Genomic DNA, 14,163 nt, shown 5'->3' on the forward strand with positions numbered 1-14,163 from the left:
ATTGTAAAATTTTTCCAGGAATTTATCATGATGGTTTCCAGGGAGAATCGCATGGTCTGACATGGTACATTGCCAGCAAAGGGGACAACAGTCCACTGCTGCTGTCCAATTTGGGTGTCTACTATAGTTGAGAAGAATTATCCGTTTGCGGTAACGGTTTACGCTGGGGCACCAGTAGAGGATGATAAGGGGATGATGTCAGATCAGTTAGCCCATTGTGAATTTTTTTCCGGGACTTTATCGTGATGGTTTCCAGGGAGAACTGTATGGGGGTCTGACATGGTACATTGCTAGCAATGGGGCCCATTAACAAACCCCTTCCCGCTATCCAACCTATTATTATGAATAGTTGCTATAAATAGAATAGAAAATAGAAAATAACAATATAACTATAAACTCACCCGCCTCGGCACGCGTATCAAACAGGACAAAGCAATATAATTTTTATCAATAACTTTTATACAGCTCCTTATCATCCCTATTCACAAACGGATCAATACTTTTATCTTATTTTCCAGCGTTGTAACCGTAGTCTGACTATGAGATGAGAACGAGTTATAAATAAACTATTGGTTAAATATAAGCAAGTGAATGTAACTACATATTTTTTATTATTTATATTATATTAGTTGCTCTCGCAACTTCATTCGCGTGGAGTATAATATTAAATTATAGTAATAAAATATAGATAGAATTTCAAATTATTTAAACTTTAAGCTAATTATAAAAAGCCAAACAAAAGTTTTATCGTTCTAGCTTCAAAAATGACGAATTTCCGAAGTTTCATCTCCTATTTTACTTTAAGACTAAAATTTATACACACTTAGAATATCATTTATTTATATTTAATAAAAAAAATAGGGTCTAAGTTTCCAGCTTTAAAAATGACGATACTTCCATACAACCTCTCTATCCCATGCAAAAAGGGTTGTAAGAGGTAGAACCTCTTACAACCCTTTTGGCATTAAATGGCCTATGTCCTTCCGCAGTATATGATATTAAAAAGTAACCTATGTCTTTTCTCAGGGTCTAAACTATCTGTGTACCAAATTGCAATTAATCGGTTCAGTAGTTTTGGCGTGAAAGCGCGACAGACAGACATACAGTTACTTTCGCATTTATAATATTAGTAAGGATTCTTGGAAGTATGTCAATACTTTAATTCAATTCAAAATATCTTTATTCATGTAGGTCTATTACAGATTCATATGATATGTAAAATCTACCGTCAGTTCAGAATGACTTCGAGATGAGAAGAAATGACAAGAAACTTAGCTCATATTCTTTTCAAATAAATGTTGTACATGTTTACAATAATACAGATTCAGTTAAACTCAAATTTGGGAAAATAGAGTGACTACTATTTTTTTATGTAATTAGAACAAACAAGCACACGTCTGACCGGATGATAGTGGCAACCGTCGCTAATATCTATGAACAGCATCACGGACATCATGCGTTGCCATTCCCGCGGGCTGAGATGTCATGCCTCTTACCCTGTAATTTCACTGCCTAATCTCACCCAGCAACCGAAACAGCTTACAAAGCAAGCTGTTTACCGACTAAAATAGGTGAGACTGATCAACCTGACTAGTTTTTTCTATTCCACGCGGACGCACGCAGACGAAGTCGCGGGCTCAGCTATGTGTTTATAAATCCTAAAAAATTGAATGAGGTGACTGACCCACGCTGACGAGTTTTTTCTATTCCACACAGACGAAGTCACGGGCACAGATAGTGTGTTCATAAATCCTAAAGACATTTGATTTGCATACATTTTTTGAACCTGAGACCTCGGACCGTGGGTCCCGTGATAAGTATCGTGTATGGCTTCCCTTTCAAATTAAACTATATTACCATTTTTGTTTGAAAACATTAATATTTAGTGTTTCCTGTCGGAGCTCAAAAAAAAAAAGAAACTATGTTAGGCTGATTTAAATATATTTTTAACCTACTCCAAAAAAGGTGGAGGTTCTCAATTCAGTTGGTTTTTTTTTATATATTTATTACTTCAAATTCCGTCGTTTAAAAACTAATTTGAATTTATTTTTTTATTTAAGAGTGTTTACTTTTAGATTGGTAGCATTTTTGTTTAAATTATCAATATGCAGTTTTTGCTCTCAATGACCAGGAAAAAACCATGTTATAGTGATTTAAAAATATTTTAACTGACTTCAAAAAAGGTGAGGTGAGGTGGAGGTTCTCAATTAATTCACTATTTTTGTGTTTATTACTTCATAACTCCGTCGTTTATAAACCGATTTGAAAACAGCTTTTTTATTGGAAAGAGTATACAGATGGGCATCCATTACATTTTATGTTTGTGGGGGTTTTTTCCACGCTTACAAATAGAACTTGAATTTATTCAAATATACTAAAATTAAGAATATTTTAGAGTTTACGCATTTCTCGAATTGAGTGTCTGTCTGTATGGTGAGATATAACAGTGAAATTACAGGGTACATGACACCTTAAACCTCTGGAATGGCAACAGATAAAGTGACAAATACTACAATTAGAAATGGTTTCATGTGTCTATATTTTATAAAAATAAATATTTAAAATTATATGTTACAACTATATGAAGAACCATATATAAAAAATTGCCTTCATAGCTAAGATGTATAAATTAATTAATCTTAAACTGACGACGTCCTTCGTAAAAGCACAGATGAAATAATATTAGATACAGATACCCCATCTCATACAAGAAAATGTAACTCGGGGTTAGAGCAGATCCAACTTTGGCGCCAGGAGGGGATCACATAGTCGTGGTCAAGTCAAGAACTTATAATTTAATTTTGATAACAATAGATACAAGTAAAAAGTAGGTATTTTATTATTGTACTTAAGTACTGTACTTAAAAATAATAAAATCTGTATGGTGACAAAATATATAAATAAATTCATTATGTTTAATTAGTGGTCCATCTAAGTCCTGGGCTAAGGGGGGTATGACCTCCATGACTACTCCCCTGGATCCGCCGTTGATTCTACGGGCTATTTAAAAAAATATATATTGGACTTACCTCTGACTGCAACGAAGTTTGCAAATCATCTGTTAACTTCTTCAACGATGCAATCTACGACAAAAATATTGGATACCATTATTCACAATTCGAGGGACATCCTTTTTTTTACATTACGTAACAATGAAACGGTTACCGTAGTCTGACCTGTCCATTCGCAGAATATATTTATTTACTAACAAAAGAAGGTTAATTTTGTTTATTTAATAGAAATAATAATAACTAGACAGTGGTAGAAATACAACCGTAATTAATTTAACATTCAGTAAGATCATCATTACATAGTATAAAACAAAGTCGCTGTCGCTGTCTGTCCATAGGGACATCCATAGGAATATGCGTAAATTTTTAAAACTACGCAACGGATTTTAAGTCGTGTTTTTGTTAGATAGTGATTCAAATCAAATCAAATATAGCTTTATTCATGTAGGTCCATCACAGACACTTATGCCAAGACAAATTAATCTAATCTATCTATCTAATCATCTATCTAGTATGATACTTAGTGTAATAATTACACTACTTATTGGATACTTTAACATGGCAGTTAATACATCCAGTAACAATTTTTAAGACTACAGACTACAGACTACTACATGACCTAAAAACATTATACAAAATAAATAAAATTGTGGCAGTATGTCCAATTAACAGATAAATTAATAACAATGATCAATAATTATAACTTTTTGAATGTCAATAAAATGTAATTGATATATTTTGCTATCATATAGAAGAAAGCTATCAAGAGGACGGTTTATATGTACACTACATGTACACCCGTACGAAGCCAGGGCGAGTAGCTAGTACACAAATAATATTAAAGACTAACAATTTTAATCTATTCTCAACGTGACCAGAGAGTTTAACAATAAACATATATACTATATGCGTGTGTCAAATACTTGGTGGTGAGTTGTAATATTTTTAATTAATTTTATTTCATTCTCTGGATAATTTCTCTATATAAACTATAAGTGTGCGAAAGTTCATATCCATACATCCGCGCAATTTTAATCATTATCTGGTCAATTCTGTCTCAATTGGTATTCAGAGAGAATTATATTATCATGTAGTAGCAATTTGTGTTATGGATACTAGACAACTGATATAAATACTTCAATATTTTTTTGTAAATATATACTCAATTACATATAAGACACTCAGATCAATAAGACAATCGTACTCATGAATACAAATATTTGTACCTTGCGAGGAATCGAACGCGCGACCATCGGAATTTAAGTAAGTAAGTAAGTCATTTATTCGCATTACAGACAGATATGCACATAACAATAAAGCCCCAGTGACAGTATCAGGCTGCGCTGTAATATGCCTTTTTTCAGTAGACATGCAAATTTTATGAATAAACCCAATAATTACATATATTAATATCTACATTATAACAATTAGATTAATATTACATATTTAAATTTATAGATTATTAGCATTATTACAATTATTATTACTTTATTATTATTTATAATATTTATAATTGAAATAATCGTCCAAGCTGTGTCTCCAATCGTTAAGCGGTGTGCTAAACCGCTAGACTACTGAGCAATGGCAAACAAACTGACGGCCTACCTGATTGTAAGCGGTAACCGTTGCGGGCATCTCATGAAGAGCACTACGGTGATAGCAATCATCATTACCTTGCCTTTATCCCATTATTTGTGGTCGGCGCAGTGTGTCATTCTCTTCCACTGCTCTCTATCGGTTGTCATATCTAAACATAATCTTCTTTTATTCTTATCATCTTTCACACAATCCATCCATCTTTTCTTAGGGCGTCCCCTCCCTTTACATCCATCCACATTCATATTATACACTTTCCATAGGACATGGTCCTCGTTCCTCCGCATAACATGCCCATACCAGCTCAATCTGTTACCTCGCAACTTTTCTATAACCGGCGCAACTTTCAAACTTCCTCGTATATACACATTCCTTATTCTGTCATTCCTGGTGACCCCACACAACCATCTTAACATTCGCATTTCTGCCACATGCACACGCCTTTCGTCCATCCCCTTTACGACTATAGTGATAGCAATCAAAATCATTAATATCTATAGAAAGGTTACAAGAATAGAAGTGTTCACTTCATCACCATCTTTCTTATCCCATTCATTTAAGGTCGGCGTAACATGTTTTTCTCTTCCTTTCATTCCTGTTCGCAGTCATCTCGTTATTTACTCCCATTCTTACCATATCATCTTTCACACAGTCCATCCATCTCTTTTTCGGCCATCCTATGCCCTTATAACCATCTACATTCATATGTAACACCTGCCTTAAGAGTTATAGAAGTATATAATTAGTAAATCACGGGATCTTACCACGTTTTCTTTTTGTTGAGCTCCCGATATTTCGGCAGTGTTTCAACGGCCATGATCACGGGTAAACTCACCTTAATAATATCGGGAACTCAACAAATATAAAACGTGGTAAGATCCCGTGATTTACTAATTATACTTATAAATAATGACCGCGTCAAACTTAAAACAGTATAGAAGTGTACTTTTAAATCAGTAAATCTAGATCTACAGAGACAGATACAAAGAAAGGATGAAAATCATTTATCAATATGTAAACACTGCACATTTATTTATTAGCTGTTGCCTGAATAATGACTTGTCATCGATAGACTTTAAAAAAATAACGGACCAATCGCGTGGATCGGTTTTAAATTTCAAATTTGGAATCAATTTAAATGCGCGCTGCCAATAGGTCAGAGTGAAATGTATTCGCATTGTAAGTGGCTGTTACGTTGTTTTGTTTTTATGTAAAAAAGTTACGTGCGTGCACGAGACCAAGAATTATACAGCTATAAGTTTCACAATGAAAATAACCATATCACAAAGTAGTTGACCATATATGCATGTTTTGAATTTCGTACAAACATATTAATGTCCGGATGAACTTACTTTGAACTTAAAAAACTATAGATTTACTCTCACACAAAGTAATATATGGTTGTACGAAACAGATGAGGCAGTGAAATTACAGGGTAAGAAGCATGACCTCTTAATGTTTAGGTACGGCAACGCATGACTGGTATCACGATGTCACATGATAACGTGATGTCCGTAGTGCTGTTCATGTATATATGCAACGGTTACCTACAGGTGAACTGACTGTTCATTTGCCATTCTAACTGCTTAAAAAAACCTAATTCGGTTCTGGACAAGCTTTCAAACGTCTTTCAACAAGTTATAAAGGTTTTAATAGTATTTCCCTATCTAAAGCTCAAACTTACAAAAGGTACAAACTTCTAAGAAACACCGAAATATATCACCGTTCTTTTACAAACAAACACAACAAAAGAATCGCGGCGAATTAATCTAAAACATTGAATATTCAATATGCTTTGACATTTGGGGGCATCTGATTATAAATAAGCAAATTAATAAAATAAATATAGAACACAGGAAAAACACAGGTAACGGTCCCTTTTTTAGCAAAAAAAAAAAGACTCAGTAATTCCTAAATATTAATTTGTTTTTTTAGACTTAATAAAAAACTAGACTGCGTGTTAATGGAATGGTATGGCTGCCAGCGCCAACGGGCTACGCTGGCGGGGCACCTGTGGAGGATGATAAGGTGAACATGAGGTCAGGTCAGTTAGCACGTCGTGGTAAATTCACCATGAATTTATCAAGAAGGTTTCCAGGGGGAACCGCGGAGGTCAACTTGACATGGTACATTGCTAGCAATAAGATCATCAGTTCACATTGCTAACAATCCCCTTTCCCCCCAACTGACGGGAGTTGGGTACAGTAGAAGCTTCTACTCAGATGCTGTGCTGTGTTCACCTGTTTCAACCAAGCAGCTTTCTTTCCAGCCTTTGTTGAGATAGGGTAGTGAAATTACAGGATACAGAGCAGATCTGGTATGGCTACAATCATACTTTTGAATACAAATGTTGGTACCGTGCGAAAAATCGAACCCGCGGCCATTGGAATTAAGTGTGTGTGCTAAACCGCTAGACCACCGAGGTCGCCAATAATATTATTAGGGACTAGTTGTTATAAAAAAACAAATGACAAATCTATGATAAAAAATATTAGACCCATTGTCTTTGCAATTCGTCAACGTCCGAAATGATGATAAGAATCTAACGCAGGAGTCAATAGTATTTCATTTTTTTTTATAGTTAATTTAATAGATTAAAAAAGTAATCCACATGTTTTTCTTTATGATCAACGAGGGTGACTAATATACATACGGCTAGCTCCATGGTATGTACTAGAATTGGTAGGTAATAATAATAACTGAACTCAATTCACGCAGCGTCATCTAGTCCCAAGCTAAGCAGAGCTTGTGTTGTGGGTACTAGACAACTGATATTAATATATAGATACATTTTTTTGTAAATACATATATAATATACATAGAAAACACCCAGACGAATGCAAACAATCATACTCTGAATATAAATGTTTACATCGTGCGAGGAATTGATCCTGCGACCATCGGAAGTACGTTGTGCTTTAACCGCTCGACCACTGAGGCTATCTTATCATCAATAACGATTCTCTCTTCATTCTTTCATATTTGTTAACTAACTGAGCCAGCGAGTTTATACTCGTATAACATTTTTGGTAAACCAATTGGAATAAAACAAATACTAAACTTTCAGTGAAGCTTACAACAATAAAATACTAGAAACCTCATCCAAAAGGGTTAAGACTTTTCTGAGTTGGGATCCATATTCCGCTGGTGCCGAGCCAGCGTAAAGCGTCAGCGCAGGCCATGTAATTTTTTTTTATGGATGATTATGGAATGGTGCACCAGCCTGCACTAACGATTTACGCTGGGGGGCACTAGATATACTTATTTTATGAGGCATTATTATAACTAAATTAGGAATTGACAGCCCCGGTGTTCTAGTGGTTTAACACCTTTTCTTCCGATGGTCGCGGGTTCGATTCCTCGCACGCTACAAACATTTCTATTCATGAGTATGATTGTTTTATTGATCTGAGTGTCTTCTATGTAATTGTGTATGTATTTGCAAAAAATATAAGTATTTGTATCAATATTAATAATTTTAATATTAATATTCCAAATTGTTATGAGTAATGTCTAGAGACAGATCATAGATATTATTGAGAATAGGCGAAGAAAAATGTTGGGGCACTTGATACGACACGACGAACTAATTAACAACATTATAGAAGGAAAAATAGATGGAAAGAGAGGAAGGGGAAGACCAAGACACAGCTATATCAAGCAAGTTAAAGAAAAAGTTGGAGTCGTGTCGTATCAACAGCTAAAGGGACTGATAGAAGATCGTGGAAGGTGGCGGGAGCTCCACCGACAAGAGCACAATTCTTAAATTATGAATGAAAATGTCTATTACTCATAACAATTTGGAAGTAGATGGCCATGGTACATGATGTTTGTATTGATCTTGTGTTTTCTATATATACTAGCTACTCGCCCCCGCTTCGCCCTGGTGTATTGTACATGTATTGTACATATAAACCTTCCTCTTGAATCACTCTATCTATTAAAAGAAACCGCTTCAAAATCTGTTGAGTAGTTTTAAAGATTTAAGCATACATAGGGACGGACAGACAGGGACAGCGACTTTGTTTTATACTATGTAATGATTGTTTCATCATCTCAGCCCGGAAGACGTCTACTGATGAACAAAGGCCTCCCGCAAAGATCTCCAAGACGATCGGTCCTGCGCTGCTCGCATCCAATGCCTTCCAGCGATCTTGACCAGATCGTTGGTCCACCTTGCTAGAGGCCTTCCCATATTATGTATGTATGTACAAAAACACAAGCTCTGCTGAACTTAGCACTAGATGGCGCTGCATGAATTTTGCATGGATATTATTATTATTATATTATTAATTATAACAATCATGTGGCCATTTAAAACTCCATCCGATCATATTGCAAAGCCCTATTCCAACATAGAATCATACAAAAAGCTGTCCATTATCAGTAGATAACGTACTACAAACAGATAACACTATCTACCCTATACGGTCAACTCCCCTTGGGGAGACAGCCTTTGTTATATTGAACCTTATCCCCCTATATATAGGGGTGACGTTAATCCTAATATTTATGTTTATTTAAAGTGCAGATAGAAAATAGAGGGCGTGTAAGTTAGGACATCTGCATACTGCCTGTGAACGGTTTCGATAAAAGAAAATTACGTGAGACTTGTTTTATTTGACGGCCTCGGTGGCCTAGCGGTATAGCACATCGCTTTACTTCCGATGGTCGCTGGTTCGATTCTCACGGTCTAAATATTTGTATTCATGAGTATGATTGTTTGTATCGGTCTGAGTGTTTTCTGCCTGTTATATGTATGTATTTACAAACACTTTTTTTCGGACTACTCTAATGCTTTTGGCCTTTACAGCTTCACCGGTCGATAGGAGACGAATGCAGATGGCACTCCAAATCAAAGGAAGGACTTATGAAGCAACTGAAGGCCAACTCCCGCCTGACGGATACGACTTTGGTCTGAGGATGTAGATACGTATTTATAACAGTAGTCTAGTACCCAACACTTGCTTTGCGTACCGTAGGACTAGATGGCGCTGTGTGAATTGTCCTGAGATATTATCATTATTTATTTATATAACGTTTTGATATTACCACGGCGTCGGTATGTATATTGTACTAGCCGAACTGAGCAACTCGTCTGCATCACACTACTTGACATTTATCATTACATTTCGCCCAATTTACATATATATCTTTTTAAATTATAGTCTATATGTTACTGGTGTATTATCTATATTACCGTAAAGTTTTATCAAATTCTGTTCCGTAGATTTTGCGTCAGAGAGTGATAAAAATCCATCCATCCATACATACATACAAACTGTCGCGTTTCTAATATTATTATGATGTGTCAACCTAGGTGTTTTGTATATTATGTATGTATGTTATATTTATATCAGTTGTCTAGTACCCATAACACAAACTCTACTTAACTTGGGACTAGATGGCACTGTATGAATTGGTCACCTTTATTATTATGTTTTACTAGCTACTCGCCCCGACTTCGCACGGTTGTACATGTATTATATATATATATATATAATTCATTCCTCTTGAATCACTCTATATATTTAAAAAAACAGCTTCAAAATCCATTGCATAGTTTTAAAGATTTAAGCAAACAACGGACAGACAACGACAGCGACTTTGTTTTATACTATGTAATAATGACGGCCTCGGTGGTCTAGCGGTTTAGCACACCGCCTTACTACCGATGGTCGCGGGTTCGATTCCTCGCACGGCACAAACATTTGTATTCATGAGTATGATTGTTTGTATCGGTCTGGGTGTTTTCTATGTATAATATGTATGTATTTACGAAAAAAAAATATCTATGTATTTGTATCAGTTGTCTAGTACCTATAACACAAGCTTTAGCTAGCTTAACTTGGGTCTAGATGGCGCTGTGTGAATTGTCCTGAGATTATTATTATATTATTATTATAGATATATATATTAATTATCAGCTACCCTCCTGTGCAAAATTTAATCTCCTTTTCAGAATATTTTTCGAGTTTAAATGTTGAATCCAATGTATGTGAAAATTCACACAGCGCCATCTAGTCCCAAGCTAATGTATCTACAAAAAAACCTAAGTATTCTTTTGTATCAGTTATCTAGTATGCATAACACAAGTTCTGCTTAGCTTCGGACTGTTTTTTTTAATATCTATATAATAATTCATGTAGGTAGGATTTTCTCCAAGGTCCAGTAGTTAAATTAGCCAAAATTGCTCCTTATAATATCTTATATTATAAGGGGTAATTGAGGCTATCGGCGAGTGAAAGTTCTATCAAAATCAATCCAGCCGTTTCAGAGATTAGCAAAACAGACAGACGGACAATATTTTTTGGTGTAAATACCATATAGGCAAATTCAAATTTAAAATATCTTTATTCATCTATTACAGACTCTTATGATATGTCAAATCTACTGTCAGTTCAGAATGATTTCGAGATGAGGAGAACTGATGAGAAACTCAGCTCGTATTCTTTTCAAATAAATATTGTACATGATTACTATAGTAATTGTAGTATAAAATAATAAGTATTATAATACAGATTCATTTTTAAATTTGAATTTGGGAGAATAGAGTGACCAATCTACTCAGTGTTTGTAACCCGAACAATCCAATCCTCCCAAGCAGCACCCATTCATAAGTATGACGGATATATTATACTTTATATGCATTTAGTGAGAAGCTCTTAATTTGTAAATACAAACAGACACTTCAATTGTATACATTTAAAGCACTTTTTAGATAATATGCACAGAAAAGAAATAACAACAGTAACTGTCCCTCTTTTTTACTTATTTTGTATGTATGAAGTAAAAATTTTTTGACTGTAAAAGTAGTAAAATAAAAGAAAAAACTAAATTTAAAAATATTGAAACAATGAAGTGGAGGTGGACAGGCCACATTATTAGGGAAAAAATACCAAAATGAACAAAAGACATTACAGAGTTGTACCCGAAAGGACACAAAAGAAGCAGAGGCAGACAGACCAAAAGATGGAAAGATGACATCAGGAAGGTAGCAGGGAAAGTTTGGACTCGGAGTGCAAGGGACCGAACCCTATGGAAATACTTAGAGGAGTCCTATGTCACATGACAGACTGTTGATATTCAGATGTGAAAAAAAATAAAAATAATTATTACTAAATTATAGACTAACAGGACCACAGTTTCTGCTGTAAATTTGTAACGTAATGTTAACAGTAAATAAAGGCTTTTATTATTATTATTATTATTATCCAAAAATTCTCATCTCCCCTCTTAAGGAGAGGAGATGAGAATTATTATTATTATAACTAAAAAGAACCAATAATTTGTGTCCCAGAGCAAACAATGCACTGAGTTACTTCCTTTTTACAACAAAGGTAAAGAAAGAGGAAAGGAAAGTATATATGTATACTATATTCTTTTATGTATACTATCAGCAATAACACAATCACACATTATTACCTTCTTCGGTCACATCTCACGAAAAAACGACGCATCCATATAGCAACTTGTCATACAGGGTGGAATTGATGATACTAGACCCTGTGGACGGTCACCCATGCAATAGACCGACCAAATCAAAGCAGCAATAGGTGGTCCACTCCACGAGTGTACCAGAATGGCAGACAGTAGAGACAAATGGAGAGCTGTCATGTGGTGGATGACATCAGCCTCACATCCCACTACATAATGACCACAACCGTTCTGACAAGAACGAAGCGAATGAGAATAATACTGTGTTGCAGTATATATATGTGTGTGTATTTATTGATGTGAATAAAGTAAATATCTATCTATATATATTATAGGTAAGTAGTAAGTAGTAAGTAAGTCATTTATTTGCATTACAGACGGATATATACATAATCAATTAAGCTATAGTGACATAAGCAGTCAGCGTGTAATATTCTCTCCGTATGCATGCAAATTTTTATTACTAAACCTAACAATTACATACATTAATACATATTAGATACTGCTAGATTATTCGGCACACAGTTTGCTTTAGCTCAGTGAATAATAAGGTCAATAGAAGTATAATAACAGCATATTGTTACATCTGTCTTGATTATTATATGTTATTATGTATACATATTAGTTTATGTAACTGTACGTTATATGAGAGGAACAATAAAGAGTATTTCTTGATATTAATTTCATAATACCACTATAGTTGTGTCATGAAGCCATCAAATATAAGAAGATTTTAGTTACATTTTATCTGTCAAATAGTTGTGTACAATTTTTAGTTTATTAAAGCCTAATAATGTAAATCTAGTTTTAATTAATAATTCAACACTATATTCATATAAACTTGAGAATGATCAAGTCAAGATTCACTACATTCATTTAAGAATTACGGGAGGCATAATAAATATGACTTTTTAAAGATAATATTATAAGAATAAAAAAACTTAATAATTATATCATATATTGATGTCGTAGGTTAATAAAATTGAACTTTATTACTGCTACAAAAAATGCAATAATTCTATGACTATTACGAAATAAGAGCAATATTATTTACGTAAACATTAGATGTCAAAGTTTGACAGCTGTTTTATAGGTTATGTTTTCATTGTGAAAAACAACAATACACCGTAAAAGACCTACCTCGAGCTCCTGGCGGCGACATTTCTCCTCAAGTTCTGTTACTAAACCATCACCCTTTGCAGCTTCAGCACCAGTATCCTCAACTGGTGGCTCAGACAGAACTTCAGAAGCAAAGGTCGTAATTTGTCCTTTCAGGCTGCTCAAACTTTGATTAAGGTTTAACCACGACATTTTGTACACGCATATCACAATGTATTAATCAAATCAAACTTCTAATGTATTGTAATAAACGTAAACAATCAGAAAATTGCATTATTTTGCAAAATGACAAGACCATGTCCAGTTGGCAAAAGCTAGGGATGCGATTTACGAGTGCCTGAATCGATTGTGAACAATTGTTATTATTCGATTATAACTGAAATCATACCTACAAGACAGATTTAACGAAATATTACATTTTGTTGTTTTTAATTGAGTTTCTGTTTGGATTATAATAGAAAAAAATACGCCTGCCTAAATCTATTTAAAACTTAATAACTGTATGATATTATACAATGATGATATTATTCATTTTGATTCTATTGAAATTCCAGTTACACACAGCGAATTACTACTATTATTTTATTTAAGTTTAATTCCATTATCTGATTTATGATATGCCAAATAAAATCTTTCAGACGCTAATAGAACTCAAAGTAAAATTAACTATATTCAAACCACTCACACCTTTTCAACCAATTTACTTTCGAACTGTATATAATATCTAAAATCTAAATACTCTAATGAATATTTTTTTTTTGTAATCGCGATAAAAACGGTAACAAAAGCCAACCATGGAAGTAAGGCATTTGCGAATTATTTGTCGATGTTGATAACGAGAAAAAAGAAATTAGTCAATTCATAAGTGGAAAGGCAATAATACATCAATCTGTCAGTCTATTTCAAACATGCTGTAAATTTATATCTATTATTAGTGCTGTAAATAAATTACTTCATGCAGTTCCGGTTTTTTTAAGAAATCGGGTATGCCATTGACTAA

The 14,163-nt window shown here is 34.1% G+C and overlaps 1 protein-coding gene across 1 annotated transcript in view; it reads right to left on the reverse strand.

Moving 5' to 3' along the window:
* Window positions 1-13,464, reverse strand: part of LOC131848551 (thyroid receptor-interacting protein 11-like) — a 70,969-nt gene extending 57,505 nt beyond the window's left edge. Inside the window, exons 1-2 of the mRNA XM_059198467.1 lie at window positions 13,185-13,464; window positions 3,030-3,083 (exon numbers count right to left, since the gene is read on the reverse strand). Of these exons, the coding sequence (XP_059054450.1) occupies window positions 3,030-3,083; window positions 13,185-13,355 (225 nt within the window). The 5' untranslated portion in view covers window positions 13,356-13,464. The remainder of the gene's footprint in view (window positions 1-3,029; window positions 3,084-13,184) is intronic.
* Window positions 13,465-14,163: the final 699 nt, after the last annotated feature.

This window comes from Achroia grisella, unplaced genomic scaffold, assembly GCF_030625045.1.
Source record: "Achroia grisella isolate CSIRO2021 unplaced genomic scaffold, CSIRO_AGI_Agris_v1 utg1090, whole genome shotgun sequence".
NCBI classification, from domain to species: Eukaryota; Metazoa; Arthropoda; class Insecta; order Lepidoptera; family Pyralidae; genus Achroia; species Achroia grisella.